Here is a 24845-nt window from a genome sequence, read left to right as displayed (position 1 = left end):
ACACCACAGAAAACTTCTGAGATGTCATTTTTCTTGGCACACACTTTCTCCGTGTCCCCTGCTATCACGCCATAAAATCCCCAAATGAATGAGAGGGTTCATTTCATCTTTTAACCCTAACAGTGAACCCTCATAATTCTGTAAAGGAAGCATTCTCTCTCATTCGCTTCACGCACAGAGCAAAACAAGACAGTTCAACTACATGTGACTAAGAGTAAGAAAAATATACAACTATATTTAAAACACTTAAATTAACAGGATAGCACTTTTCCATTCTAACAAAATATCATACATTCTGTTTAAACAAGAGTTAATACCAGAGACACTTTTTTCAAGATATCTGACGCTAAGTTGAAAATGAGTGACCGTGAGACATTTCAAGACAGTTCTACTTAGCAAACTGTGTACAATTTTGGTAACTGTAAAAGAGAAGACTGGTCCTCTCTTTCCTAAAAGATGGACATTAAACAGATCAAAATGCAAACTGGATGTATCACTCAGAAACGTTAAGTACTGTTGCTTCGTTTTCCTAAATGAGACTTTGGCAGCCAGCAAATCTTAGAGCTTCTTTTTTCTTTAAAAGACAATAATGTAAAACAACAAGACCCCAGTCCCCCTCCCCCCTACCCCCAATCACCACTCACTTATCGGAGCATGGGTGAGTCCTCTAAATGTGTCTGCAAGGTCTGCATGACTGACCTACCTGCCCAGAGTCTGGCAGGAAAGGGGAATTCACCAAGTGTAATATGCTACACTTAAAACGTCTGTTTTGAATGAGCATCTGATACCCCAGAACGTACTCTCTCCACTCAAAGACACTACACTTACAAACGCAGTCTCTGCAGCTGGAAGAAACTCTAAACAAGGCTGATTTCTCTGGGTTCTTCTTGCAGGTGAAGAAGTTGGAACAGAAACCAACCCTTCTGAGACACTAGGCCACTCATCTCTGTCCCACTCCCAAATCAAACAATGCCCCCCCCCCCCCAATTCTTCAGTTGACCGGCCAGGATCCACGGCACACAATGGTGTCTGTCTGGATCCTGCTGAAGAAAAGGCAGGCTCCATCTGTTCGTCCGTCCGTCCATCCATCCATCCATCCATCCATCCATCTCCTTCCGTCTCCGTAAGCCAGCACTCAAGATGCGCGAATTTGGTCCCATCCAAGGACATCAAGATCCCAAGAAGGGTAACAGATGGTTTTCCAAAAAACAGAGGGAAGAGAGGGTGGGAATAAAGGAATTGCATAAGGTCACTACTTAATACTGCGGCTGCAAATCACAACGGTGGCCAGCTGAGGACGCAAGGCACTGGTGGCAAGCCCCGGAGGGCATAGTTCAGTGAGTCAAGAGTTTCAGGCGGGTCAACCAGCTGACCAACAGGGACGGTTCTGTGGACGAGGACTTGGCCCCCGTGGCGCCAGGCTTCTTTTTGGTCCCCTCCTCCTGGAAGGGCATGGTGGCGCTGCTGTGCAGATCCGAGTTGATGTAGCACCGGCTGCCTCGGATGTAGTCTGCGCCGCGCACCAGCTGCCGCTCGCCCGCCGGCCTGGAGAATCGGTAATGCGGGGAGACGCTCTCCTCGATGATGGGGGGGATCCGCTCGTTGCTGAAGTACCGGCAGAGGGCGTCCTCCCCTGTTAAGGACAAAGCCCATAGGCCGTCAGAAAGCCCCTCCCCTGCACAGGCCCAGATGGTCCAGAGGGGGACGTGCTTGTCTTGCAAGCTGCAGCATGTCGGTTCCATCCCCCATAGCCCCAGCGAGTCCAAGACACCCAAGAGTGATCCCTAAGCACAGACCTAGGATCAAGTCCTGAGTACCGCCGCTCAGTGTGGGTCCCCCCAAATCAAACCAGAAACACCCCCCCTATAACCAGGACCTGGCTGGAGCTGGAGGATCTCGGGATAAATGAGTGGGAAGGACAGACGCAGAGACCACAGAAAGACAATGGAAGGTACTAAAGATGGGCAACATGTTGGCTCCAAAGGACGAAGACCAAAGTGGAAAGGATGGAGGTAGATGGAAAAGGAGCAGGAAGGGGAGGACCGGAAGTCCCACAGGGGCCAGTGCCAGGGGCCAAGGGCTTGGAGAGGCCCAGTGCATCTAAACCACAAGACCCAACATGACTGAAGGCACCGGAACCTGAGTCTCAAAACTTAAATGTAAAATTGAGCCTGGCACAAAGCCAGGTGGGGGCGGGAAGAGGGAGCCTGGAGTTGTGGGCTGGTGAGGTGTTGGAGGGGGGAATATTCTATGCCTCAGACACTCTGGCAAACAACCTTGGAAATCAAGTGTTGAATACTTTTAAAAAAATGCTTTTAAAGAATATATCGGGGCTGGAGCAATAGCACAGTGGGTAGGGTGTTTGCCTTGCACGAAGCCAACCGGTTCGATTCCCAGCATCCCATATGGTCCCCTGAGCACTGCCAGGAGTAATTCCTGAGTTCATGATCCAGGAGTAACTCCTATGCATCGCTGGGTGTAACCCAAAAAGCAAACAAACAAACAAACAAATATATTAACCCCTGCACAGCAATTTGTGTTCCCACAGCCCCCAGCTCTACATGACCCTCATCGTGCCCTTTCATGGTGGGGTCCACCCACTGGGTGTTGGAAACACAGAAATTCAGGGTGCCCCGGTCTCCCCGGCTGTACCCACAACTGGGGGCTAACATGGGTCCGAGGCTCCCATTATCCTGCTTTACCAGGGCATGGTTCATTGTTCCACTGGAATCAGAAACTAAGAAAAGGAGGCCAGAGAATTCTGTCCCTCCATCCACATCTGGCCTTGCCCCATGCCTGTCCCAAGGGGTACTGGGTTCAAAAGCAGTGGATCCAAGGCTGGCGTACCCCCTGAGGAGTGCTGAGAAAATGGGAACGTCTGGTTGTCAGCCTGAATGGAGGGCAGGCACAACTGGTCTTTAATGGGTGGGATTCAATGATTTCACAGTTCTGCAATGTTTAGGGGGTTTGAACCTGGAAGAAAGACCGCACAGGGTAGAAAAGGGCGTGTAGGAAATTGAATAGAAAATAAAATGTAGGGCTTTGGGTCAATATGTAGCATTCATCAGTTCCAGAACTTAAAGGTCACTCCATGACACATTTAAAAAGAATTGCATTCTCTGTTATGGGAGTTGTCTCCCTATGAAGTTATTCTTTTCCTTCTAAGGGGTCAGTATGCAGAAATCTTCCTAACATGATCCCACATAACCCAACAAGCTGGAGCGCATGCTCTGTATGCAGGAGACCCAGTTCAGCCCCCCCGTATCATATGTAGTCAGACCTGAGCACTTCCAGGTGTGGCCCCCAAATCAAATAAAATGATGACACAAGAAAAATGTGGAAGATGGGAATAAGGAGTCATGTATCTTTCCCAGTTTCATTTTCACAATCTCTATCCCCTTTTCTCAAGAGGGAAAGAAAAGCAAAGACCAAACCGGAACCTGGAAGGCCCAAGCATGGCAACGCACATAGCAAACACTTGGAAAGATAAACAAGGGACAGGCCTGCCACCTGCTGACTGCTCCTCAGACTGCCACATGGTCACCAATTCCTCCCAGCACCCCTTTGACAGGGGTCGCGCACCTGTTCAGGTGAAGCAACACACGAGGGCAAGTAGCTTTGCCAAGTTCCGGGCATGGAGGGCACTTTGGAAACTGTCACTGTTACTGCCACTGTCCTCCCGTCGTTCATCGATTTGCTCAAACAGGCCCAGTAACGTCTCCAATGTGACAACTGTTACTGTGTCTGGCATATCGAATACGTCACGGGTAGCTTTCCAGGCTTTGCCGTGTGGGCGAGATACTCTCAGTAGCTTGCTGGGCTCTCTGAGAGGGGTGGAGGAATCGAACCAGGGTTGGCCATGTCAGCCGCGTGCAAGGCAAATGCCTTACCCACTGTGCTATCGCTCCAGCCCTTTGGAAACTGTACCTCCCGAAATTTTTTTGTTTTCCTTTTCCTATCTCAGACCCTATGCACTTGAACTTTTCACCTGTTCTTATTTCTGCATTACAAGAGCTACGTTCCATCATCCTCCCAGCCTGAAGGTTCAAAAGCCCCCTGTCCCTTCCTTCAGTGAGAATATTCATAAACATTTCACTCAAGACTAGTACAGTGAGCAGGAATTTTGATTACAGGGCGAATCACGTGCAAATTTCTTCTACGGGGATGGAAGGGTGGAGGGGTGGAAATCCATGTGTGTTCATTAAAAAATCAAATACTTCAATAATAACAGTGGTAGACTTTAGGACACGATTATTTAACAATAGACTTCTGAAGTATCACGATCACGACCGTCCTGTTGTTCGTGGATTGCCTCGAGCAGGCCCCAGTAACGCCTCCTTCATCTTAGCCCTGAGATTTTTTAAAAAGTGCCATATTCAAGGCTCTTTCAGGGTTAGAAGAATGAGACCCATCATTGTTACTGGTATTTGGCATATTGGGTACGCCACAAGGAGTTTGCCAGACTCTGCCATGTTCTTAAGTATAATCATCAAAAAATTAGACCCATGGCTCTAAGTTCAGCAGGTAGAGTGCTTGTCCTCAACGTGGCTGGCCCAGGTTTGATCCCTGGTACCACATATTATCTCCCTGTTCTGTCAGGAGAGATCCTGGAGAATAGAGCCAGGAGTAAGGCCTGAGCATCATACGGTATGACCTTAACATTTTAAAAATAGAAAAAAAATAAAATTTTGACCACAAGTGGTAACAGCCTGGTCAAAGCACAAAACACTAATTAGGGATATACAATGACCAATGGGCTGTAGATCTTTTTACCTGGGTTGTAGCTCTACAATGGGTTGCAGATCTTTTTACCTGTAGAATTTTACCTTTCTAGACACAAGTAGGGTCTTGAAAAAATCTTCAGGTGAGAAGCCGGGAATGAGAATGAAGAAATACTACATACAAACTATTGTTGGTTTAGGGGTCTGGAGTGGGATTTGGAGGAACCACCCCCGTAGTGTTCAAGGGGACTCCAATTCCTCCCAGCAATTCCTGAGAGCCGGGCTGGCTACTCAGTGTCAGGGTGTGAGACACCTGCCCTTGCATGCTGTCTACACAGCTTTCAAAGCACATGGACAAACACCACCGGCAGGATGCCTGGCTCTTGGGATTCTCTCTGGTGCTGCAGAGTCTGCTTCGGTGCCACTTACCTTTCCTTCCGTGGCCTCGAGGTTTGGCAAAAGGGTCGACAATCCCCATCCAGCTGCCGTCGGCTGGCATGGACAGAGGCCGGGGTTTGCCTTCGGAGGAAAAGAAGTGAGAAGCCAGTGAGAATGGGTGCAGAGAGGCGCCCGCCCCGTCTCCAGGCTGCACCCCGCCCCTCCCTCTTCTAACACTCACTCCAGCAGAGGCAAGAATAAGCCCTCAAGTATGGAAAGGATGAAAAAGCAGCAAAGGCAGCAGCGCCAGGCCGGAGTCTGACATTCCGAGTTCAAGCCAACCCGGCACTGAAGTTAAAACCGTAACATGATCTCACCCCGCCGGGCTCCAGAGCCAAGGGGAGTAAGGACTCCACAAGGCTCCGCTTGAAAGAGATGAATAAAGGTCTCATACTTAGAATTTCATTGAGGTTTATGTTTTCCTCGGATTACCCTTCGAGTCTGCCAAATCCAGCCAATGGGTCCAAATAAGGAAGGGGGTGGGGCAGAGAAGCGAGAGCCCAGGGCAGACGGAGAGCCACACACGCAGACTCACCATAGGAGGGTTTTTTCTCTCTCATTTTTGCGGGCGGAATATTGGTCTCCACCGAATACCCGGGCAATTGGTCAGAGTCGGCGATGGTGAATCTCCGTCTTCGGCTTTCCTGGTCCAGGAAGGAATTCGGGGACTCGGACCCCTTCCGGCTAGGCAGCAGCTGTTTCGACTTACTGACTCCTCCATAAACAAAACTCCCGTTCTCATCCCTGCAAGATGAGGAGGAAGAGTGAGCAGTTGGCGGAGAGCCTCTAATGTCAGTCACGGCCCATGGAGGAACATGTAGGAGATAGTACAGCGGAAAGGGCCTTTTCCCTGGGTTTGATCCCTGGCACCTCATATGGTCACCCAAGACCCAGCAGGAATGATCCTTGAGCACAGAGACAAGAAACAAGAATAAGTCCTGAGCACGGCCAGGTCTGGCTCAAAAACAAAACAAAAAGAAAGAAATTGTTCAGCTTTGGGGCCAGAGCAATAGTACAGTAGGTAGGTGCTTGCCTTGCATGCAAATGGCCCAGATTTGAACCCGGGCACCACAAGATGCCCTGAGCCTGCCAGGAATGATCCCTGAGTGCAGAGTAAGCCCTGAGCACTGCTCAGTGTGGCACAGAAGGAAGGAAGGAAGGAAGGAAGGGAGGGAGGGAGGGAGGGAGGGAGGGAGGGAGGGAGGGAGGAGAAAGGAAGGAAGAAGGGAAGGAAGGAAGGAAGGAAGGAAGGAAGGAAGGAAGGAAGGAAGGAAGGAAGGAAAAAGAAAAAAGAAAGAAAGAAAGAAATCTTTAAAGAAAGAAAAAAAGACAGACTTTTTCCTTTTCCACTAGAGAAACAAGCATTCCTTTATCAGTCCCAGTGATCCCTAAATTACATACGGATCTCCTTCCTTTTTCACGGGGTGGGAGTGGGGACAGGTGACTGTGAAGGTATGAAAAATGGTACTTAGTGGTCATATGGTCCCCTGAGCACTTCCAGGAGTAATGGCTGAGCATCGCTGGGTGTGGCTCTCCACCCCCACAAAAAAAGACTTTATGGGCCGATACTACAGGGTTAAGGTGCTTGCCTGGCGTGTGGCTAACGCCAGTTCTATCACCAGCATGGCCTGGCTACTGAGCACAGAGCTGGCAGAGCCCTTAAGCACTACCTAGGACAACTCAAATCTCCACTTCCCCCTAAAAAACAGACTGAAAACCATGATCCTATGAAAGTACGTGAAATTTTCAAGCATCTAAATGGTATAAAAATACCATTAAAAAAATAACTAGTTTCCATATTTCTGTGCTACAAATGAAGCTCCTATTTGCTACAGAGCTCATGAGTGAAGGTGGGATCTAGCAAAGCCCCTTTCCCGTGCCCGGATCAGTCTTCCTGCCAAGACACAGAAAAGACAGCACTTGGAGTGTCATGGATTTGCTGGCTTTGAGAAGCACATCCAAACCTACACAAGGGCCTTGAGTGTAACCGACAGAGAGAGCTTGTTTCCTGAACCAAGAGAAACCAGCCTGAGTTGGATCACAGATTCCAAGTTAATTCTATCTAAGACATCAGCTTGTAATAAAGTAAAACTAATTTTAGTGGAGTTCAAGTTACCGGCTACAGAGCTGCATTCAGTACATCTCTTTGGGTGGTCATTATGAAAACTAGCTGGGGGTGGGGAGTGTGGAGAGGTAGGATGAGGGTTAGGGTGCTTGCCTTTCACATGGTCAACCCAGGTTTGATCCCTGGCACCACACACGGTGCCCCAAGACCCACCAGGAGTGATCCCTGAGCACAGAGCCAGGAGTAAGCCCTGAGTACCACCAGCTGTGCACCCCCTCTCAATCCCACAAAAACCTAGTAGGTAAAATAAAGTCAGACGAGTTCAGACAGTCTCGAGCCCTGCCTTGCCCAAGTGGTATTCGCAGTGAGCCTGCACAGAGCTGGCCCACACAGACTGTCTCCTCTGCGAACTTCAGAGCCTAATCCCCCCGCCTCCCAGAGCCCCCAGCCTCAGTGCTATGGGGCCAGCTGCACTTTCCACTCTCAGAACAGGTTCTTCAGTAACGGTGTGTGCATGTGATACACGCACATGTATGTGGTATGTGCATGGGTCTGTTCACATCAACATGTATTACTGTGTGATGGGTTTGGTACGTGTATGTTTATGTGTATAGGCGTGGGAAGTGTTTGTATGCACGTGTCTCTGTGTGATGAGTACATGCATGGAAATGGGTGGGAGTATAGCATGTGTACATGATGTCTGGTGTGTGTTGTATGTATGTGTGATGTATGTTGTATATAGCACAGAGGGCTGGAGCAATAGCACAGCAGGTAGGGCGTTTGCCTTGCACGCAGCCAACATGATCGGCCCAAGTTTGATTCTTCTGCCCCTCTTGGAGAGCCCGGCAAGCTACCGAGAGTATCTCGCCCGCATGGCAATGCCTGGCAAGCTACCCGTGACGTATGCGATATGCCAAACACAGTAACAACAAGTCTCATGACGGAGACATTACTGGGCCCGCTCGAGCAAATTGATGAACAATGGGAGGACAGTGACAGTGACAAGTGGCATGTACGTGTGATGCATGTGTGCATGTGTATGATGTGTATGCAGTGATGGGTGCGTGTGTGTGTGTGTGTGTGTGTGTGTGTGTGTGTGTGTCCCCAACCAAGTAGATTCAAGGCTTCAAGGCCCAGTTTTCTTTTCTATTTCTTGTCTGTTTCCTGCTCACACTGCCTTGCACTGAGCCCCACACAGAGACACTGGATACGAGGTTCCTCCTGCCATCTGTCCCGTGGGCTTGAGTGCGGTGCCCTCCATGTAGAGAAGCACCAACTACCTGTGGCTTTGAACAACCTCCAGATCCCGGGCATGTGGTTCTGGTCTCTGAACACAGGAAAGCACTGCCTGCTATAGAAACTGCTCTGCCTACTGTAAAAAAAACGCTCCATGCAAATCATGAGGGAGAAGAGGGAGAATTCTTTGTTCCCAAGGAGGAAACACAATAAACCCACAGAGCTTCAATAGGACTCAGCTTAAAACACAGAGCACCAATAAAAAGTAAAAAACGAATCTAAGCTCAGCCCAAACTTGGCCGTATGAAGCGGTATAGCACCATGACGTACTCCTCGGGTTATTCTCGGACAGCTGAGTAAGATATCATTTAGCCGCTGGTTTATGGAAGAGAGTGACCGAGCCCAGAGCTCAGTAAACACACACTGAATCAATGAACCCAATCTTGAGTTTCACCAAAGTACGTGACAGCTGTGTGGCTATAAATAGGCCTGTACTTCCCTGTCTAGAGCAGCCCTTATACAATGTTTAAGGGCATCCTGATTACACCCGGTAACAGCTAAGACAACCATTAAGAACACAATCATCAGGAATTTATAACAGACACACCCATACACATAAAACATGTGCCCAAGTAGGGACAGTTCACGCCCACCGACACACATCTCAGCAAACACAGTTCTCAGCAAAATCAAGCTGCAATTTCACAAAAGTTATTTGCAACCCTTCTCCCTAGAGATGAATCTAGTTTCAGGGACTCCCAAACAGCCACTTCCAAAGCCAGGGAGGAGCCAGGTGGCACCTTCCAGAGCACATCTGCTTCTGTGTAGACTCCTCTTCCCTAGGAGACCTGGCCCTCGCTGCCCCTTCCCCAAAAGACCACTCCTTTCTCCTTGCAGCTATGCTGACCCACACGCCCTCATGCTAACCATTTGCTCGAGTGAGCCCAATAACATTGTGAGACTTGTTACTGTGTTTGGCATATTGAATACGTCATGGGGAGCTTGCCAGGATTTGCCGTGCGGGAGAGATACTCTCGGTAGCTTACCGGGCTCTCCAAGAGGGCCAGAGGAATCGAACCCGGGTCAGCCCAGTCGGCCGCGTGCAAGGCAAACACCCTACTGGTGTGCTATCGCCCCAGCCCCCTCATGCTAAATAGCAATGCCAATTAGTTTCAGGAGCAGAGTTCAGTGAACACACTCACTCCACATTACCAATGATCCTGTCTTGGAGGAGAACTCACGAGCTCTCCTCCCTCGGCTGGTTCCCCGTCCCCAGATACCCAGAGAGAACCAAACCTGGATGGCCCATCACCCGCTTCACAGAAGAAAAGAGATCACTCAGCAACTGCTGGACATTTATCTGTCTTCCTCTTCACAAAAGGGGGTGGCGAGGGATTCCAAGCAGTGCTCAGGGCTGGGAGCACACAGACATTCTCAGCCAGCTGGACCCGGGGATGGGGTGCTTGCTCAGACCCTACAGTGCTGGGGAGACCTGGGCCACCTTAGCAGTGCTGAGACCTGCAGAGCTGCACCTGGCGATGCTCACTGGACCAGGTGGTACAAGGAATGGAACTGGGGTTGGACACAAGCTAGGCCTGCACGCCAACTATTGTACTGTCCCCCCCCCCCCCCCACTGTCCTACAGAAATCTACCTTCTTTAAGCAAACGAACAGAAAGTGCCCATAAGTTGTATTCAAGGTTGTAACACCCCACTTCCTGCCCGTCACCCAGGGTCTTCCGAGGGGTGGTAGCACCCGCTCTGGGAAACAGTGACATACACAATGAGGACTGTCACCCATGGTCCCCACACTGGCCAGTACTTCCCATGACTGATTTCCTGGATAACTGGAAGTCTTCCCCCCACCCACTTTGCCCGTTCTCCACCACCCCGTGTCAGCTGCCAGGATCCCAAGTTTCAATGGCAGGTTTGTTTTCATAATTAAAAAAATTAATTAGGCCGGGGGGCTGGAGTGATAGCACAGCAGGTAGGGCGTTTGTCTTGCATGCAGCTGACCTGGGTTTGACTCCCAGAATCCCATATGGTCCCCCAAGCACCACCAAGAGTAATTCCTGAGTGCACAAGCCAGGAATAACCCCTGAACATCACCGGCTGTGACACAAAAAGAAAATTAAAAAAAAAATTTTCTACCTGGGGAGCTACTCCTGAGCTGAGTGCTCAGGGGACTAGCAGTGTTGGGGGATCAAACCCAGGGTTCCCAGGGGTCAAGCACGCACACGAGCCTTTGAGCCTCTCCCTGATCCTGGAAGGGAGTCTTCAAATCCAGGTCCATCTCCCTGGAAGTTCAGTAACTTTCCCTCTCAAAGTCCTTCCTGCATTCCCCCCACCCCGTCCGACATGCCCACCTTTCCCCAACCTAGGACATCCACCCTGGGGACCCGCACACCCTGAGACCAGCGTGGACATACCGGGGCGAGTAGGGGATGGCGGGCGGCGGCGGGATGTAGAGGTCCAGGATAGCAGGTTTCTCCTTCTTCAGTGAGGCGTCCATGGTGCTCTCCGGGGACTGAGGGGCCTTGGGCGGAGGCGAGGTCTGCAGCAGGAGGGAGAACAGAGGGACAGGGGAAGGGTCACCATCATCAGAGCCTTCAATCAACCCACGACTTCCCCCAGAAGGCTCAGAACTCACCAAGAAGCACGCGATTATACCAGCAACAAGCAGGGTGGGCTCTAGCCCAGAGCAGACCACCCACCCTCCCTGCCTCTACTTCCTTTTCTGAAAGCAGAGCTGACGGGGCCCTCCAGCACGGGATGGGGTGGGTCAGGGCAAGATCGTGCCAATCACTAACCACGTCACTAAAAGATAGATACAGGACTCAGATGGACTCTGAGAAACTTGGCTACGGCCCTGATTCAGTTGTGTCCCTCCAGGTCTCATGACTCAGCATCTTGGGGTCTCCTCTAAAGAATGGGGGGCCCCAGGGACAGAAGGTGTGGCTGTGAGGATTCAACAAGAGTGCCCACATGCAGGGATGAGGGTGTGACGGGGCCCCTAGGAGGGCACTGAGTAGGACACACAGATTAGATAACATACGCCAACCCACACTTATCAGGTAGGTTCTTGGTTTTGTTTTTTTGCGAGGGTTTTTTTTTGCCCCAAGGGTGGAAAAATAAAAAATAAAAAGATAGATGGATAGATAGACAGACAGATAGATAAGCAGATTACAGTGAAACAGTGATGGAATCTTGGTTTCCCTCTCAATCCTAGCCTCTAGCTCTGCCCTCCTGACCACAGCTCGAAATGTGAAGACCTCAGGGGTCGTGTCTGATCTCCTTTCCTTGGCCAGGGGTATGGGCCTCACCCGGGCCCCAACATCCTTGGGAGAAGGCCCAGACTTGGCTTCCTGCCCCATCCAGCTTCCAGGAATATGGCCTCTGGAAGGGCCTGGACTTCCCCCTCTCTCTGGAGGGAGTCACCAGCCACTCTTACTCTGCTGGTTTGGTCTCCCTGTGGCCTCAGAAACATTTCCTGTGGCTCCTGCTCTCAGAGCCTTATTGGGGGGAGGGGGGAGAACCCCAGGATGTCCACACTGCTGGCTCTACACTCTCAGGCTCACTCCCAGGAGGGCTCGGGTCAGCTGTGTGCACGGTCAGCACCTACCCGCTCTCCTCTGGCCCGAGTGTCACTTCTCTTCTGAGTCCCACACAATGGCAGCATCTCCCAGGCCTACATCCAGAGTGCTCCAGAAATGCATCGTTTGGGGAGTGGGGATGTGCCCAGTCAGCGTGGGGCTTACTCCTGCCAGGCTTGGGGGACCCTAGGGGACACTGAGGATCAAATCCCAATCAGCTGCGTGCAAGGCAAGTGCCATCCCCGCTGTACTAGGGGTTCGGCCCAGAAAGCGCCTTAAAAGAGGAGATGAAGTGGGAGACGCGGCCGTCTCGGACCCGAATCCAATATGAAAATGCACGGGGCACCAGAGCTTGGCATGGCATGGACTGCCCAGAGCAAAGGGCCCGTGAGGACACAAGTGAGGGAGCGAGGCGGGAAGGAACCAAGGCTGGCAGTGCCTTCACCTCTACGCAGCACGGGAGAAAGCCCAGCTGTTGCATCACTCTGTGGGGCTTGTTGGGGCCAGCACCGGCTCATACCCATGGCCAGGCCCCCCGGGGGACCGGGCCAGCCAACACCCCCGGATCCTGGCTGTCTCTCTGCCTCCAGCCCTGGAGGCTGAGCTCATCCCAAAGGACGCAGCCTCATGCCAGCCCAGGGTGCGTTCAGTGTCTGCTTCGAGGGCTCACACCTGTGCCCTCCTCTGAGACCCGTCCACAGGGGCAGCTGCCCCTCCCGGCCTGCGGTCAGGCACCCACAGCACAGGCTCCGGGTTCACAGTCCACGTGCATGTCCACACGCATGGCCTCACCCTCTCAGGGCCCTTGGCAGAAACTCAGCCCCGACTGTGAGGAGAAAAGCTGGTTCTGGCTACCACCTTCCTGGCGAAGTGGTGTAGGGCCCCAGGGTCCACTTGGCTTCTCATCCCTGACAGGCTCGCCCAGCGGCCCAGTGCCCAACCTGACCCAGGATTCCATGGGAAGAGGCACCTCCCACTGATCCCCACTCCCCATCACCTCCCCCCTACTTCTCTGTCCCCCCCCTTAGCAACCCCCCTGCCTCTCCATCCCCCATCCCCTCCCCCTTTCTCTCCATCCCCCATTCCTCCCCTGTTTCTCCATACCCCCTCCTCTCCCCCGTCTCTCCATCCCCCATCCCCTCCCCCATCTCTTCATCCCCACCCCCTCCTCCTGTCTCTCCATCCCCCTCTCACCTCCCCCTGCCTCTCCATCCTCCTCAGCTCCCTGTCTTCAGAGGCCCCCTCCTGTCCCGCACCCCGGTAGCTGGCCAAGCTGGCATGCGCAGTGAGCAGGGGCTGACCAGTCACACTGAGTCAGCTGCACCTGCTAAGAACCTGCCCAAGTGGACGGAAGCAGCACCTGCTGGCGCACAGCCAACAGAAGGGCTGGGCTGACGGCCACACTGTTCCCGTGTCCACCCGCTCTGGTCACAGCCCATTCTGTGTTCCAGCCGCCACATCCTGTTGTTGATGTGCAACATGCCCCGCACAGGACACCTACAGGCACAGTGCCAGGGTCACGGACGGCTGCACGGTCCCCTACCCCACAGTCAGAAGGTGACAACAGAACCCCACCCCGAGGGGACTGCCACTCGCTTTACAAAGGGGAGAGAGGGGCCACTTGCTGTGCATGTGGTTGACTTGGGTTCGAGCTCCAGCATCCCATATGTTCCCCCCTTAACCTCCCCCAGGAGAAATCCCAGAGTGTAGAGCCAGGACCTGAGGACCACCTGGTGTGGCCCCAAACAAAAACAAGACAAAACAAACAAACACTGTCCTCCTGTTGTTCATCGATTTACTCGAGTGGGCCCAATAACGTCTCCATTGTGAGACTTGTTACTGTGTTTGGCATAATGATTATAGAATATGTCATGGGTAGCTTGCCAGGCTTTGACGTGCAGGTGGGATTCTCTCGGTAGCTTGCCGGGCTCTCCGAGAGGGGCGGAGAAATCGAACCCGGCTCGGCCAGGCTGGTTGCACGCAAGGCAAATGCCCTACCGCTGTGCTATCGCGCCAGCCCCCAAAACAAGACAAAGGCTTTTCAAATGTCACTGCTTCTCCTGGTGGTCTCAGAACCACATAGGACACAAGCAGACAGAGCCAGGGCCAGCAGGGACCCCAAGAGGAGCCAATAAGGGGACACAGTGTCTAGAGTGAATTGAAATAACAGAATGTGGGAAAAGGGCCTGCTCGCTCTACAGAAGGCCAGGGCTGAGACTGTCACCCACACATCCACACCCCTGGTCCCCCCACCCTTGCCACAGCTCAGGACTCCAGCCCGCGGGTCTCTCTATGGCTGTCACCTCCCTGGAAGCGAGCAGGCAGTGGGGTCGAGGCTCTTTCCTGGGGGCTGACAGCAACAGGCCCAAACCGTGGCAACAAGAGGCTGAGGACAGCAATGGCCCATTCCCGGGGGCGGGGGTCGCTGGGGCCGCCAACGCTCCAAGCAAGCCTAGACCCGCTTCCATCCAAGTCAGATAATAGTGTCGCGATGCACATGGCAGTGGCCCCAAGGCCCAGGTGGGTGAGGTGGCCAAGAAGATGGGGTGACCGGGCCAAGTTACCTGCACGACGGGCGGCCGCCACCGCAGGTTTTTCAGGGGAGCAGGGGTGAAGTTGAACGAGCCCGTGGGGCGTTTCTTGAGCAGAAGCACCACTCCTGTGGGGTCCTCTCGCAGTTTCCTCACCAGGTTCTTCAACTGCCAGCCCACCTAGGAGGAGAACAGGGTGGGAGGGAGACTCAGCGACACAGAAGCAGATGCCCGGCCTAGGGGGCGAATGTCCCCCACTCACTGTGACCCAGAGGCAGGTCACATGGATGCTCATCTTTGCGGGCCTGAAGATGAAAGATACACACTGCAGATTTGGAACCTTCCAGAGGGGCACGCACATGGTCCGGGGACAGGCCACGCGTGTATGAGGTCCTGGGTACAATCCCCAGCACCAACCACTCACAATAAATAAATAAATAAAGTTTAAGTGAAAGGGCTCTGGGTTTAGTTCAAAGTCCTTGAGGGGAGGAGCAGAAGGATTAGACTATGGTGGAAGCCTGCCTCAAGTGCTGGGGCAGAAGGTAATTGGGACATTTACCTTCCCAATGTAGAACATGTAGGACATTTACCTACCTTTGTCATGATGGTCCCAGAGAAGGGACCATCATGACAAAGAGAGTTGGAAAGGATCACTCTAGATAAGAACTGAGTGCTGAAAGTGGGTAAAGGAATAAACATGATAACCTACCAGTATCCGTGTTGCAAATCGTACTGCCCAAAAAGAGTGAGGGGGGGGGAGAGAGAGAGAGAGAAAGAGAGAAGAATGAGAGGGAGAGAGACAGAGAAGAACGAGAGGGAGAGAGAGGAGAGGGAGAGAAAGGAGAGGAAGAGAGAGAAGAAGAGGGAGAGAGGGAGAGAGAAGCAGAGAGAGAAAGAAGAATGAGAGAGGGAGAGAAAGAGAGGAGAGGGAGAGAGAGAAGGAGAGGGAGAAATGGGGAGAGAGAGAAGGAGAGGGAGAGAGAGAAGGAGAGGGAGAAATGGGGAGAGAGAAGAAGGAGAGGGAGAGAGAGAGAAGGAGAGGGAGAGAGAAGGAGAGGGAGAGAAGGGGAGAGAGAGAGAAGGAGAGGGAGAGAGTAGGAGAGGGAGAGAGAGAAGGAGAGGGAGAGAAGGAGAGAAAGAGGAGGAGAGGGAGAAAGATGGAGAGAGAGAGGGAGAGAGAGAGAGAAGGAAAGTGCCTGCCATAGAGCCAGGCTGGGGGCTGGGGGTGATGGGAGGGAAACAGGTCGCTGGTGGTAGAAAGTGGACATTGGTAGAGGGGTGGATGTTGGATCACTGTCTGAGTGAAACCTGATCCTGAACATCTTTGTAACTGTTTCACAGTGACTCGATTACAAAAATAAAAATTATTTTAAAATTATGAAAAAATGAAAGTTCTTGAGGGGAGCTGACATGTGAGGTGTTGAGACCCAACTCACCACAGTTTGCCGGTTGACCTGGATGACTTCGTCCCCCGCGTGGATCTTCTGAGATCGGTCTGCAGGAGACTGAGAGAAAAAGAGAGATGCCTGTGACTGAAGCCTCCTGTTTCACCTTCCCTCTCTCACTGCAGAGCAGGAGTGATAGAAACGTAATTCTCTCAAGAAATTGGAGGCTGGAGAGACAGCCCAGCAGACAGGGCACTTGGCTTGCATGCAGCCAACCCAGACTCAATCCCCAGAATCTCATATGGTCTCCTGAGCACCACCAGGAGTGATTCCTGAGTGCAGAGCCAGGAGTGGGCCCTGAGCACCACTGGGTAAGAACCAAAAACAAGCAAACAAAAAAAGAAAACAAAATAGTAATCAGTCTGACTTCCTGAGAGCCAGAGAGTGTGGAGAACCAGACAGGACTAGGACCCAATAGGGCCCGGTCGTCTGTCACTGAAAATCAGAACAGCTACTTCCAGGGCACCCACCAGACTCAGGGATGCATTGCTCAGAGTGGATGAAAACCAGAGATCCACTTAAAAAAACGTTTTCTCTGCAGCCAGAGACATACTACAGCAGGTAGGGCACTTGCCTCATACACAACTGATCCCAGGCTATCGCCAGCACCACTTATGATCCCCTGAGCATCACCGGGGTGATCCATGGACAGAGAGCCAGGGGTAAGCCCCAAATACCTCTGGACATGTGGCCAACAAAACAACAACAGGATCCTCACCTAGAGTTGATTTTGTAAACATTGGCCAACCCTTTAACATGGAATGTTATCACCATTTCCTTGGAATGATTCAACACCCCATTCTCTCAGCCTTGTTCTATATGTTATCAGGGAGGAAAGAAAAGGGAAGAGGGAGGGAGGAAGGGAGGGAGGGAGGGAGGGAGGGGGGGAGGGGATTGTGTCTGCCACAGACAGACGCAGGCTAGAGGGGATGGCAGAAGAGAAACTGGGAACATTGGTGGTGGGAAATGTACACTGGTGAAGGGATGGGTGATGGAACACTGAATGACTCAAACCTGATCATGAACAACTTTGTAACTGGGTATCTCACTCTGACTCAATAAAAAAATAATAATAATAAATTTAAAAAAGAAAACGTGATTCTTTAGGTAAAAATGAACTGGAATTTTTTTCCAACGTCAGGCTGAATTCTAACCAAATTCCTGGTGCTCATCCAAATGAACCCTGGACTTGGCTCCCCCCCGCCCCCCGCCCAGATAATATACTGCACCACAACCTGCAGATACCCCGTCCTAGGTCCCCCCGTGCAAGGATGCACCTCATTCCTTGGCCAGAGATTCTACTCATGTGATTCTTATCACTAAATCAAGCCAGAATGCTTCATGTTCAAGATTCTCAGATGACCCAGAGGCAAAAGAAAAGAAAAAATCTTTGATTTCAAGTTATAAACAAATGTTATTCAGGTCAGGGTATTTTATACGGTAGCTCACATAACTGATTCTCTTTTTAATTCTATCTATCCTAGGGGCCTGGAGCGAAAGAACAGCGGGTAGCTCGTTTGCCTTGCAGGCAGTCGGCCCAGCCGAGCCGGACTCAATTCCTCCACCCCTCTCGGAGAGCCCAGCAAGCTACCGAGAGTATCTCGCCCGCACGGCAGAGCCTGGCAAGCTCCCCGTGATGTATTCGATATGCCAAACACAATAACAACAAGTCTCACAATGGAGACATTACTGGGCCCACTCGAGCAAATCAATGAACAACGGGAGGACAGTGCTACAGTGCTACATCCTGGGGGTCAGAGCGATAGTACAGTGAAAAGGGCATTTGCCTTGCACATGGCTGAAATGGGTTCGATCCCGGCATCCCATATGGTCCCCCAAGCACCGCCAGGAGTAACCTCTGAACATCTCCAGGTGTGCCAGCTAAACATTTATGGTTCTAAACAAAAAAAAATAAATAAAAATTCCATCTATCCTTAAAAATAGTACCATGGAACTTGGGAAGGAGGAAGGGAGGGGAAGGAAGGGAGAAGCAATGAAACTCAAGACACACCTGCTGGATTTCCTCACTCAAGTGTGGCGGCAGACTTAACAAGTGTGGGCTCAGGGCTCCCGACTCTGTGTCAGGGTCACTCCTGGCATCCCTCTAGGGACCAAATTTGAAACTGGCCAAATGTAAGACGAGAGTCTGAACCCTTGTACTACTGTCCTGCCCTTGTGTGTCTTTTTTGTTTTCTTTTTGGGTCACACCCACTGATGCACTGGGGTTACTCCTGGCTCTTCACTCAGGAATTACTCCTGGCAGTTCTTGGGGGACCATATGGGATGCTGGGAATTGAGCCCGGGTCGGCCGCATGCAAGGCAAATGCCCTACCCACTGTGCTATCGCTCCAGCCCCTGTGTGTGTCTTTTTGATAGCAACCAGAACCTTTTTCTTTAATTTCATGCTTTGGTGGTGCAGGGATCAAACCCAGGGTCCAGAGTGCGAGGCATCTTCTCTGGCCTGAGCCACATCCCCAGCCTCAAACAGAACTAGCAACCCTTAGTGCAGACTGATCTGTGACCAAGTCTTCGGTGTCTCTGACGGGCTTAGGGCTACAGACTGAAGCTCTCCGCCCCAATATTCAAATGGTGAAGTGCTCAGTACAGCAATATTCAGAAATACTGCCTGTAGGAAAATAAGATTTACTGAATGAAGTTAAAAATAAAAGCAAACAGGGGCTGGAGCAAAAGCACAGAGGGTAGGGTGTTTGCCTTGCATGCGGCCAACCTGGGTTCGATTCCCAGCATCCCATATGGTCCCCTGAGCACCGCCAGGGGTAATTCCTGAATGCAGAGCCAGGAGTAGCCCCTGTGCATCGCCAGGTGTGACCCAAAAAAGCAAAAATAAATAAATAAATAAAAGCAAACAGAGAGAGATAACAGCGGGGGAGGCAGGGGCCTGTGTTGAAGCCAAGTACCTTGCAGTCACCCTGGCTGTGATCCCCAGCGCCACCCAGCACAATCCCAGTGACTCCCTGTCAGGGACCAGAAAGCCAGGTGTGTACAAGCACCACAGCCCAGGGTGCGAGCAAGCCTGTGTGCAAACCCCAGCCATGGCAGCTTCCACAAAGGGAAGGGAAGGGAGAAAACAGTTTTGAAGAGGAAAGAGAAGAGGGCCGGAGTGATAGTACAGCGGGTAGGGCATTTGCCTTGCATGCAGCTGACCCAGGTTCAATCCCCGGCATCCCATATGGTCCACCAAGCACTGCCAGGAGTAACTGCTGAGCACAGAGCCAAGAGTAACCCCTGAGCATCGCCGGGTGTGACCCAAAAAGACAAAAAAAAAATGGAGAGCAAACACACTGGGTTGAAGACGCTTTTCCCCTGACGTGTGCCAATGCAAAGGAGAGACAACTGTCATCTTTCTTTTTCAGAACATTTAACCAGCTGCCCTTGCCTCAGCACAGCCGCTCGACACCCAACAGTACAGCATGGGGCAGCATGGGGACTTCTGCAGGAAGATGGTTGCCTGCAATATCTTTCTCTTAGAGGTCTTGAAATGCATGTGTGCTTGCACACACACACACACACACACACACACACACACACACACACAGAGGTTGCATCTGACATGGCAAAAAATCCAGACCAGGTACCAATCCAGACCAGGTGGTCATCCTGGGCTAGAGATTTATTTAAAGTAAATTTCAATCATCAAAAATGACACACACACACACACACACACACCCCTGTCCCCTGCCCACAACCAGGCTCAGAGTCCCTGGATAGAGACATGCCAGCTTCATCAAAAACCCCACGTCCTGGACTGACTTCCCTTCTGAAGGAGCCTCATGCATTCACTCCTCAAATGTGCCAGCGAGTGATTAAGAGTTGTGCTTGGCAGAACACAAGTAAAGACAGAGCCTGATACCGAAATAATTCACCCTAGGCCAGAACCTCTTCTCTTGCCTCTCTCCACTGTGACCTGGATGGCTGAAAAGGGATGCTTGTTCTCATGTGCTGGAGAAAGGTGAGGACCAGGAGAAGAATGAATCCAGTCTTCAGAGGTAAACCCAATCTCATCCTATCTCGGGGCTGGGAAGAGGAGAAGATGGGTCCCTGTCCAGAAGCCTTGTCAAGGTCTCAGACAACATCAGACCAAGAATCATGAGCAACTCTTAGTCTGACCTTGGAATCGTCCGGGCTTCCCAAGCAATTTCTCCCCAAAATGAAATCCTGGGGAAGTGTAGACAATCTGCATGAGGATGCAAGGGGTAAGTTCGCCCACTGCCCCCAACACTGGGATTCTGAAGACACCGGGACCTGGAATGATGGCTGGAAAGTTGTCCTGAAGGCTTAACTATTCAATGTTACATTAAAAATATTCAGATTCAGTTCCACAGATGTGGGCTTTTTCTTTTTTTTGAAGTAAAAAAGATTTTATTTGGAGGGTCTTGAAGGTGTGGAGGGGGAGAAAGAGAGAAAGAAATGCACTCAAGAGAGAACGTGGACTTCTCCATGGATGGAGAGAGCCCCTACACACATCCCAGCATTAGACAGGAAATCATGAAAGCACATCTGAAAGGGGAGAAGCGGGCGACACATATGCTCGGCCATGTGGGCGCAAGCAGCACATGGGTTCAGGCAGAACATGCACCAGACATGGGCTCTTAACCTCACTTCTTAAACCTCATCCACAAGACCGCAAACGCTTCTGGGCACATTCCATGTAATCAATGAACCTGAGTTGAACTACTGAAAGAATGAGTGACATTTTCCAATGAATCACTCAGTGGAATGACAAGGTTTCCCTTTTCCAAATGCAAAACAAGATGAAAACTTCCTCTCACTGTGATGACATATGTATACAGGCCAGGATGAGGGTTCGAGGACCAAACATAAACAACTATATCTCTCACTTGATCCAGGAGCCTGGTAAGAACTAGAGGGAGTTTTCCAGAACAGCTGACATTTTGATAGACTCAAATGCAGCTTTATTTATAGTCTCCTGCAACTCATACCCTTAAGACAAAAGGACAGAAAAGGGACATTGACAAGAAGAAACTGGTCTGTTTTTTGGGTAGTAATATTATAATAACTGGGCTGGAGTGATAGCACAGCGGTAGGGCATTTGCCTTGTATGCAGCCAGCCCACCCGAGTCGGGTTCGATTCCTCCACCCCTCTCGGAGAGCCCAGCAGGCTACCGAGAGTCTCTCGCCTGTGCGGCAAAGCCTGGCAAGCTACCCATGACGTATTCAAAATGCCAAACACAGTAACAACAAGTCTCAAAACGGAGACGTTACTGGGCCTGCTCGAGCAAATCGATGAACAACGGGAGGATAGCGTTTGTTTCAATATTATAATGATCTTTTAGCCAGGATTGAAATGGTTATAGGAAAACCAGCACCTGGAACAAGAAAGGTCTAGTGTAAAACAATGCAATCACCAAACTACTTGATGCAAACCTCAACCTTCTATAAACTGAGGCCATCCTTTCCAGTACAGCCAGTTCCAAACAAGGCACTGGGTAGAACCTACGCAAGTTCTTTGCCTGTCGTCCTGATATACGCGAAGCTTCTGACAGAGATAAAGGGCGAATGTGTGTTTTTTGCTTCTGTACCATTCCCAGCCTAAAAGCCGAACTTCCTGTGCTATTCTTACCCATCAGGTGACACAGAAGGAAAAGGCCTAGTGGTTCTCAGTGAGTTCTCACTCCTAGCTCAACAAAGAAAGCTTAAAGATACTGTTATCTTCAACTCATCCATTTGTTGGACATTCACAAATTATGACTCATTGATTGGCTTGCCATATTTATTCCTTATTAAGAGAAATCAAGTGCGGGGCCAGAGGGATAGCTCAGTGGTCTGGTACATGCTTTGCACTTAAGACTCCTGTCTCTGATCTCTGGCCTCACAAGCTTCCCTGAATATTACCAAGAGTGACCCCAAACACAGAACTACTTCTGATTCTGTGGCTAGCCCCCACCCGAATCCAGAGCACAGGTGTGCCCCCCAATCTACAACAAATCAAATGTGTCACAAACACTCATCAAAGACCATGACCTTCCAACAAAGGATGTAGCAGCTGACACACAAAATTCAACGCACATTTCCACCTCACAGATCAGTAAAAGAGTTAGCAAATTTCTTCTATTTTTAGGAATTATTTCCTCCTGTCTTGGCTGATGAAATAGCAGATGCATTCCACAGATGCCGGCTTCTTTTACATAGATCCTGGGAAGCTAGTCAAATGCTTTTAGCTTCATATCAATGCCGATCAAAATCTAGCCATACCCTGGGTTGCAAGGAGAAAGAATTCAACCAACAGGTTCTACATTTTTACAAATTTGAAATATCTAAGGAGCTAAGGAAGAATGCTATTATGTCTCGGGCTTTACAGAGGACAAGAGGCATGTAGACAATCTCTCATAGCACAGTCTTGCTTTATCTTTTCATAAGATAAAGGGGAATAGAAAGGGCACTAAATTTCAATACCGTGACAAAGACTAGGAAATACAGCCCTACAAATAAAACCCTGGCATGCAAAAGTCCACCACAGTTATTTTGGCAACATATTAATAAATAAATAAATAAATAAATGAAGCTGGAGAGGTAGTACAGTGGTTGAGGCACTTGCCTTGCAAGTGACCAACCTGGGTCCAACCTCCAGCATCATCTAAGGTCCTCTGAGCATTGCCAGATATGGGCCCCCCAAACAAAACGATTATTTTACACATATGGCCTCCTAGGCTAGATTTTGTACCCAGTGATTCTCAGCAACAAAGAGATCATTATCCTTGTATTTATGGATTGACACTTCCAGGGAGTGAAAGGAATAATTAGCACAAGGGTGAGGGGAAAAGCTGGGAACAAGGGTGGAGGGAGAAACTGAGCAAGGTGCATGAACAGGAGCAATAAAAGACAATTTAAATAATAAGTTGACAGCAGCTGGAGATAAGCAGTAAGCTAGCAAGGGCAGTAAACACTAGCACCTGCCCTCTCACTGATAACCAGGCAGCCTGCACGAGACATTTAAATGACAAGGACAGGGCACCGGTGTCAACCTGCTTTAGGTCAATGTTGTTGCGATTTTTTTTTTAAAGTTTCTCCCGTGAACACTTACATTTTCTGTGGTTCCAGTAATCACGTGCAATCCATCATACGTAGATTTGATGTACATTCCCTAGAGCGAATCATACACACACACAGGTTAATTTGATACTTCAAAACTCAACGGGAGGGGGAAAAAGGAGCAAGTGCGACTCAAACTTACAAATCACAAAAAGCAGGCCCTCTAGAACAACAAACATTTTCAAGGCTCCTGAGATACAGAGGTACCAAAATTCAAAAAGCAATGAAGGGAAATGAAACAACCGAGATAGATGGAAGAGAAAGAAATCAGAAATGAGTTTCTCTGACTATTTCACTCTGTCGTTCCTTAACATCACCCACATACCTTGACCCCTGACCACTGATGCTTCTCATCTGTCTCTTCTCCCCTCTGCCCAGGTCTTTCCTTCTCCTCCCTATACTTGGGAACCAAGGGTGATCTAGGCATCCCCCTTTAAACCATTGTATTTCCACATTCAGCTACTAAGCCACTGAATAGTACACCTTAAAATGGTAATTTAAAAAAAAGAAAAAAGAGAGAGAAATGACATCTCTTTGATCTGATGATGTATGAGCCTGATGCATGGCTTGCCTCTGGGCACACAGAATGAATGTAGTATCTCCAACATGCCCCAGGCTGTCCCCTTTCTTTGTCTCTTTGTCCACTCACACACCCCATCAGTTAAACCTGAGCTCGGTATCACGGCAGGTGACTTGGAGTCCCCCTTGACAGGACTGAGGAGCCAAGATGATTAAGGATCACATCGCAGGACCCCTCGATAGAAACAGTTCCGTCCACGGAAGGGACAGTGTCAAGATAAAACCACTTCTCGGAGGGGAATGTCCTCTCTCCAAGACTTTTCCGCGATTCAGCGCATCATTCTCAAAAGACTTTTGTTACATGGGAAAAGAACATAAAGAAACAGGCAGGGCAAAAGGAAAAATAGTGGCTCGTCTTGACCTCTCTGTGGTGACAACATAACACTGACCCTCCCTGCACATGCTCCTCCAGACCCTGGTCGTGCCCTACCTGCTCTCTTACGCAAATCAGTACATGTCACAGTGCTCAGGAGAACAACCTCAGCGACATACCTTTTCATTCTTCCCCTTTCCAGCCCTGGTCACCGGCAAGCTTACTCCTCTTCCCAGGGCATTTACTGGTGCCAGGCTACTGCCTGAAAGGCCAGTTTCACTTCTGCCCACTCTGGGTATTTCTCCCCTTCCATGCTGGACAATGAACACACCTGCTATGCTTCCCCATCTAACTAACATTATAACTAGCATCATCTGCACACCCATCTCCACTGCCCAGTAAATGTGTTGGGCCTTTGACTGACTCTGTCTTCTGATCTGATCACTCCCGCAGACACTCACCTGTCACACACACCTGCATCTCCCTGCCTCTGTCTTCCCCCAGCAACAGGAGCTGTGGCCCCCAGCGACCACAGCAGCCTCTCGTGAGCTGTCACCTCATCTGACACTCCCCCCACCTCCCCACCGCTGGTGAGGCTAAGCATCCTATTAGTCACCCCCCTGACAGATAAGGAACCAGAGAGGTGAAAAGGTCAGAGCCCTGGAGAATTTAGTTCCAGAGCTCTCGGAGTCATGGATGGGTCTCCCAATTTCTGGACTCCATGCCCATGGGTACCACTGCTGCCTCGCACTAGAATGATCATAGCGCTGGCATGGATATGCGCAAGACCAGCCATGGAATCACAGCAGAAGTCGGCCAGGCCGTGAATAAAACAGGGCTCACCCAAGACTGAT

General features: G+C 50.5%; 1 protein-coding gene across 2 annotated transcripts in view; it reads right to left on the bottom strand.

The window, feature by feature from the left end:
* Positions 1 to 209: 209 nt before the first annotated feature.
* Positions 210 to 24845, bottom strand: part of CNKSR3 (CNKSR family member 3) — a 108977-nt gene continuing 84341 nt past the window's right edge. For both annotated transcript variants that reach the window (XM_056125880.1, XM_056125881.1), the window contains 7 exons: positions 23092 to 23151; positions 16020 to 16088; positions 14617 to 14763; positions 10889 to 11013; positions 5695 to 5903; positions 5151 to 5240; positions 210 to 1633 (listed from right to left, as the gene is read on the bottom strand). In XM_056125880.1, the coding sequence (XP_055981855.1) occupies positions 1335 to 1633; positions 5151 to 5240; positions 5695 to 5903; positions 10889 to 11013; positions 14617 to 14763; positions 16020 to 16088; positions 23092 to 23151 (999 nt within the window). In that variant the 3' untranslated portion in view covers positions 210 to 1334. The remainder of the gene's footprint in view (positions 1634 to 5150; positions 5241 to 5694; positions 5904 to 10888; positions 11014 to 14616; positions 14764 to 16019; positions 16089 to 23091; positions 23152 to 24845) is intronic.

Source organism: Sorex fumeus, unplaced genomic scaffold (assembly GCF_029834395.1).
Source record: "Sorex fumeus unplaced genomic scaffold, SorFum_2.1 ptg000061l, whole genome shotgun sequence".
NCBI lineage: Eukaryota > Metazoa > Chordata > Mammalia > Eulipotyphla > Soricidae > Sorex > Sorex fumeus.
The sequence above is the reverse complement of the archived record's forward strand: the minus strand, read 5'-3'. Positions and strand labels throughout refer to the sequence as shown.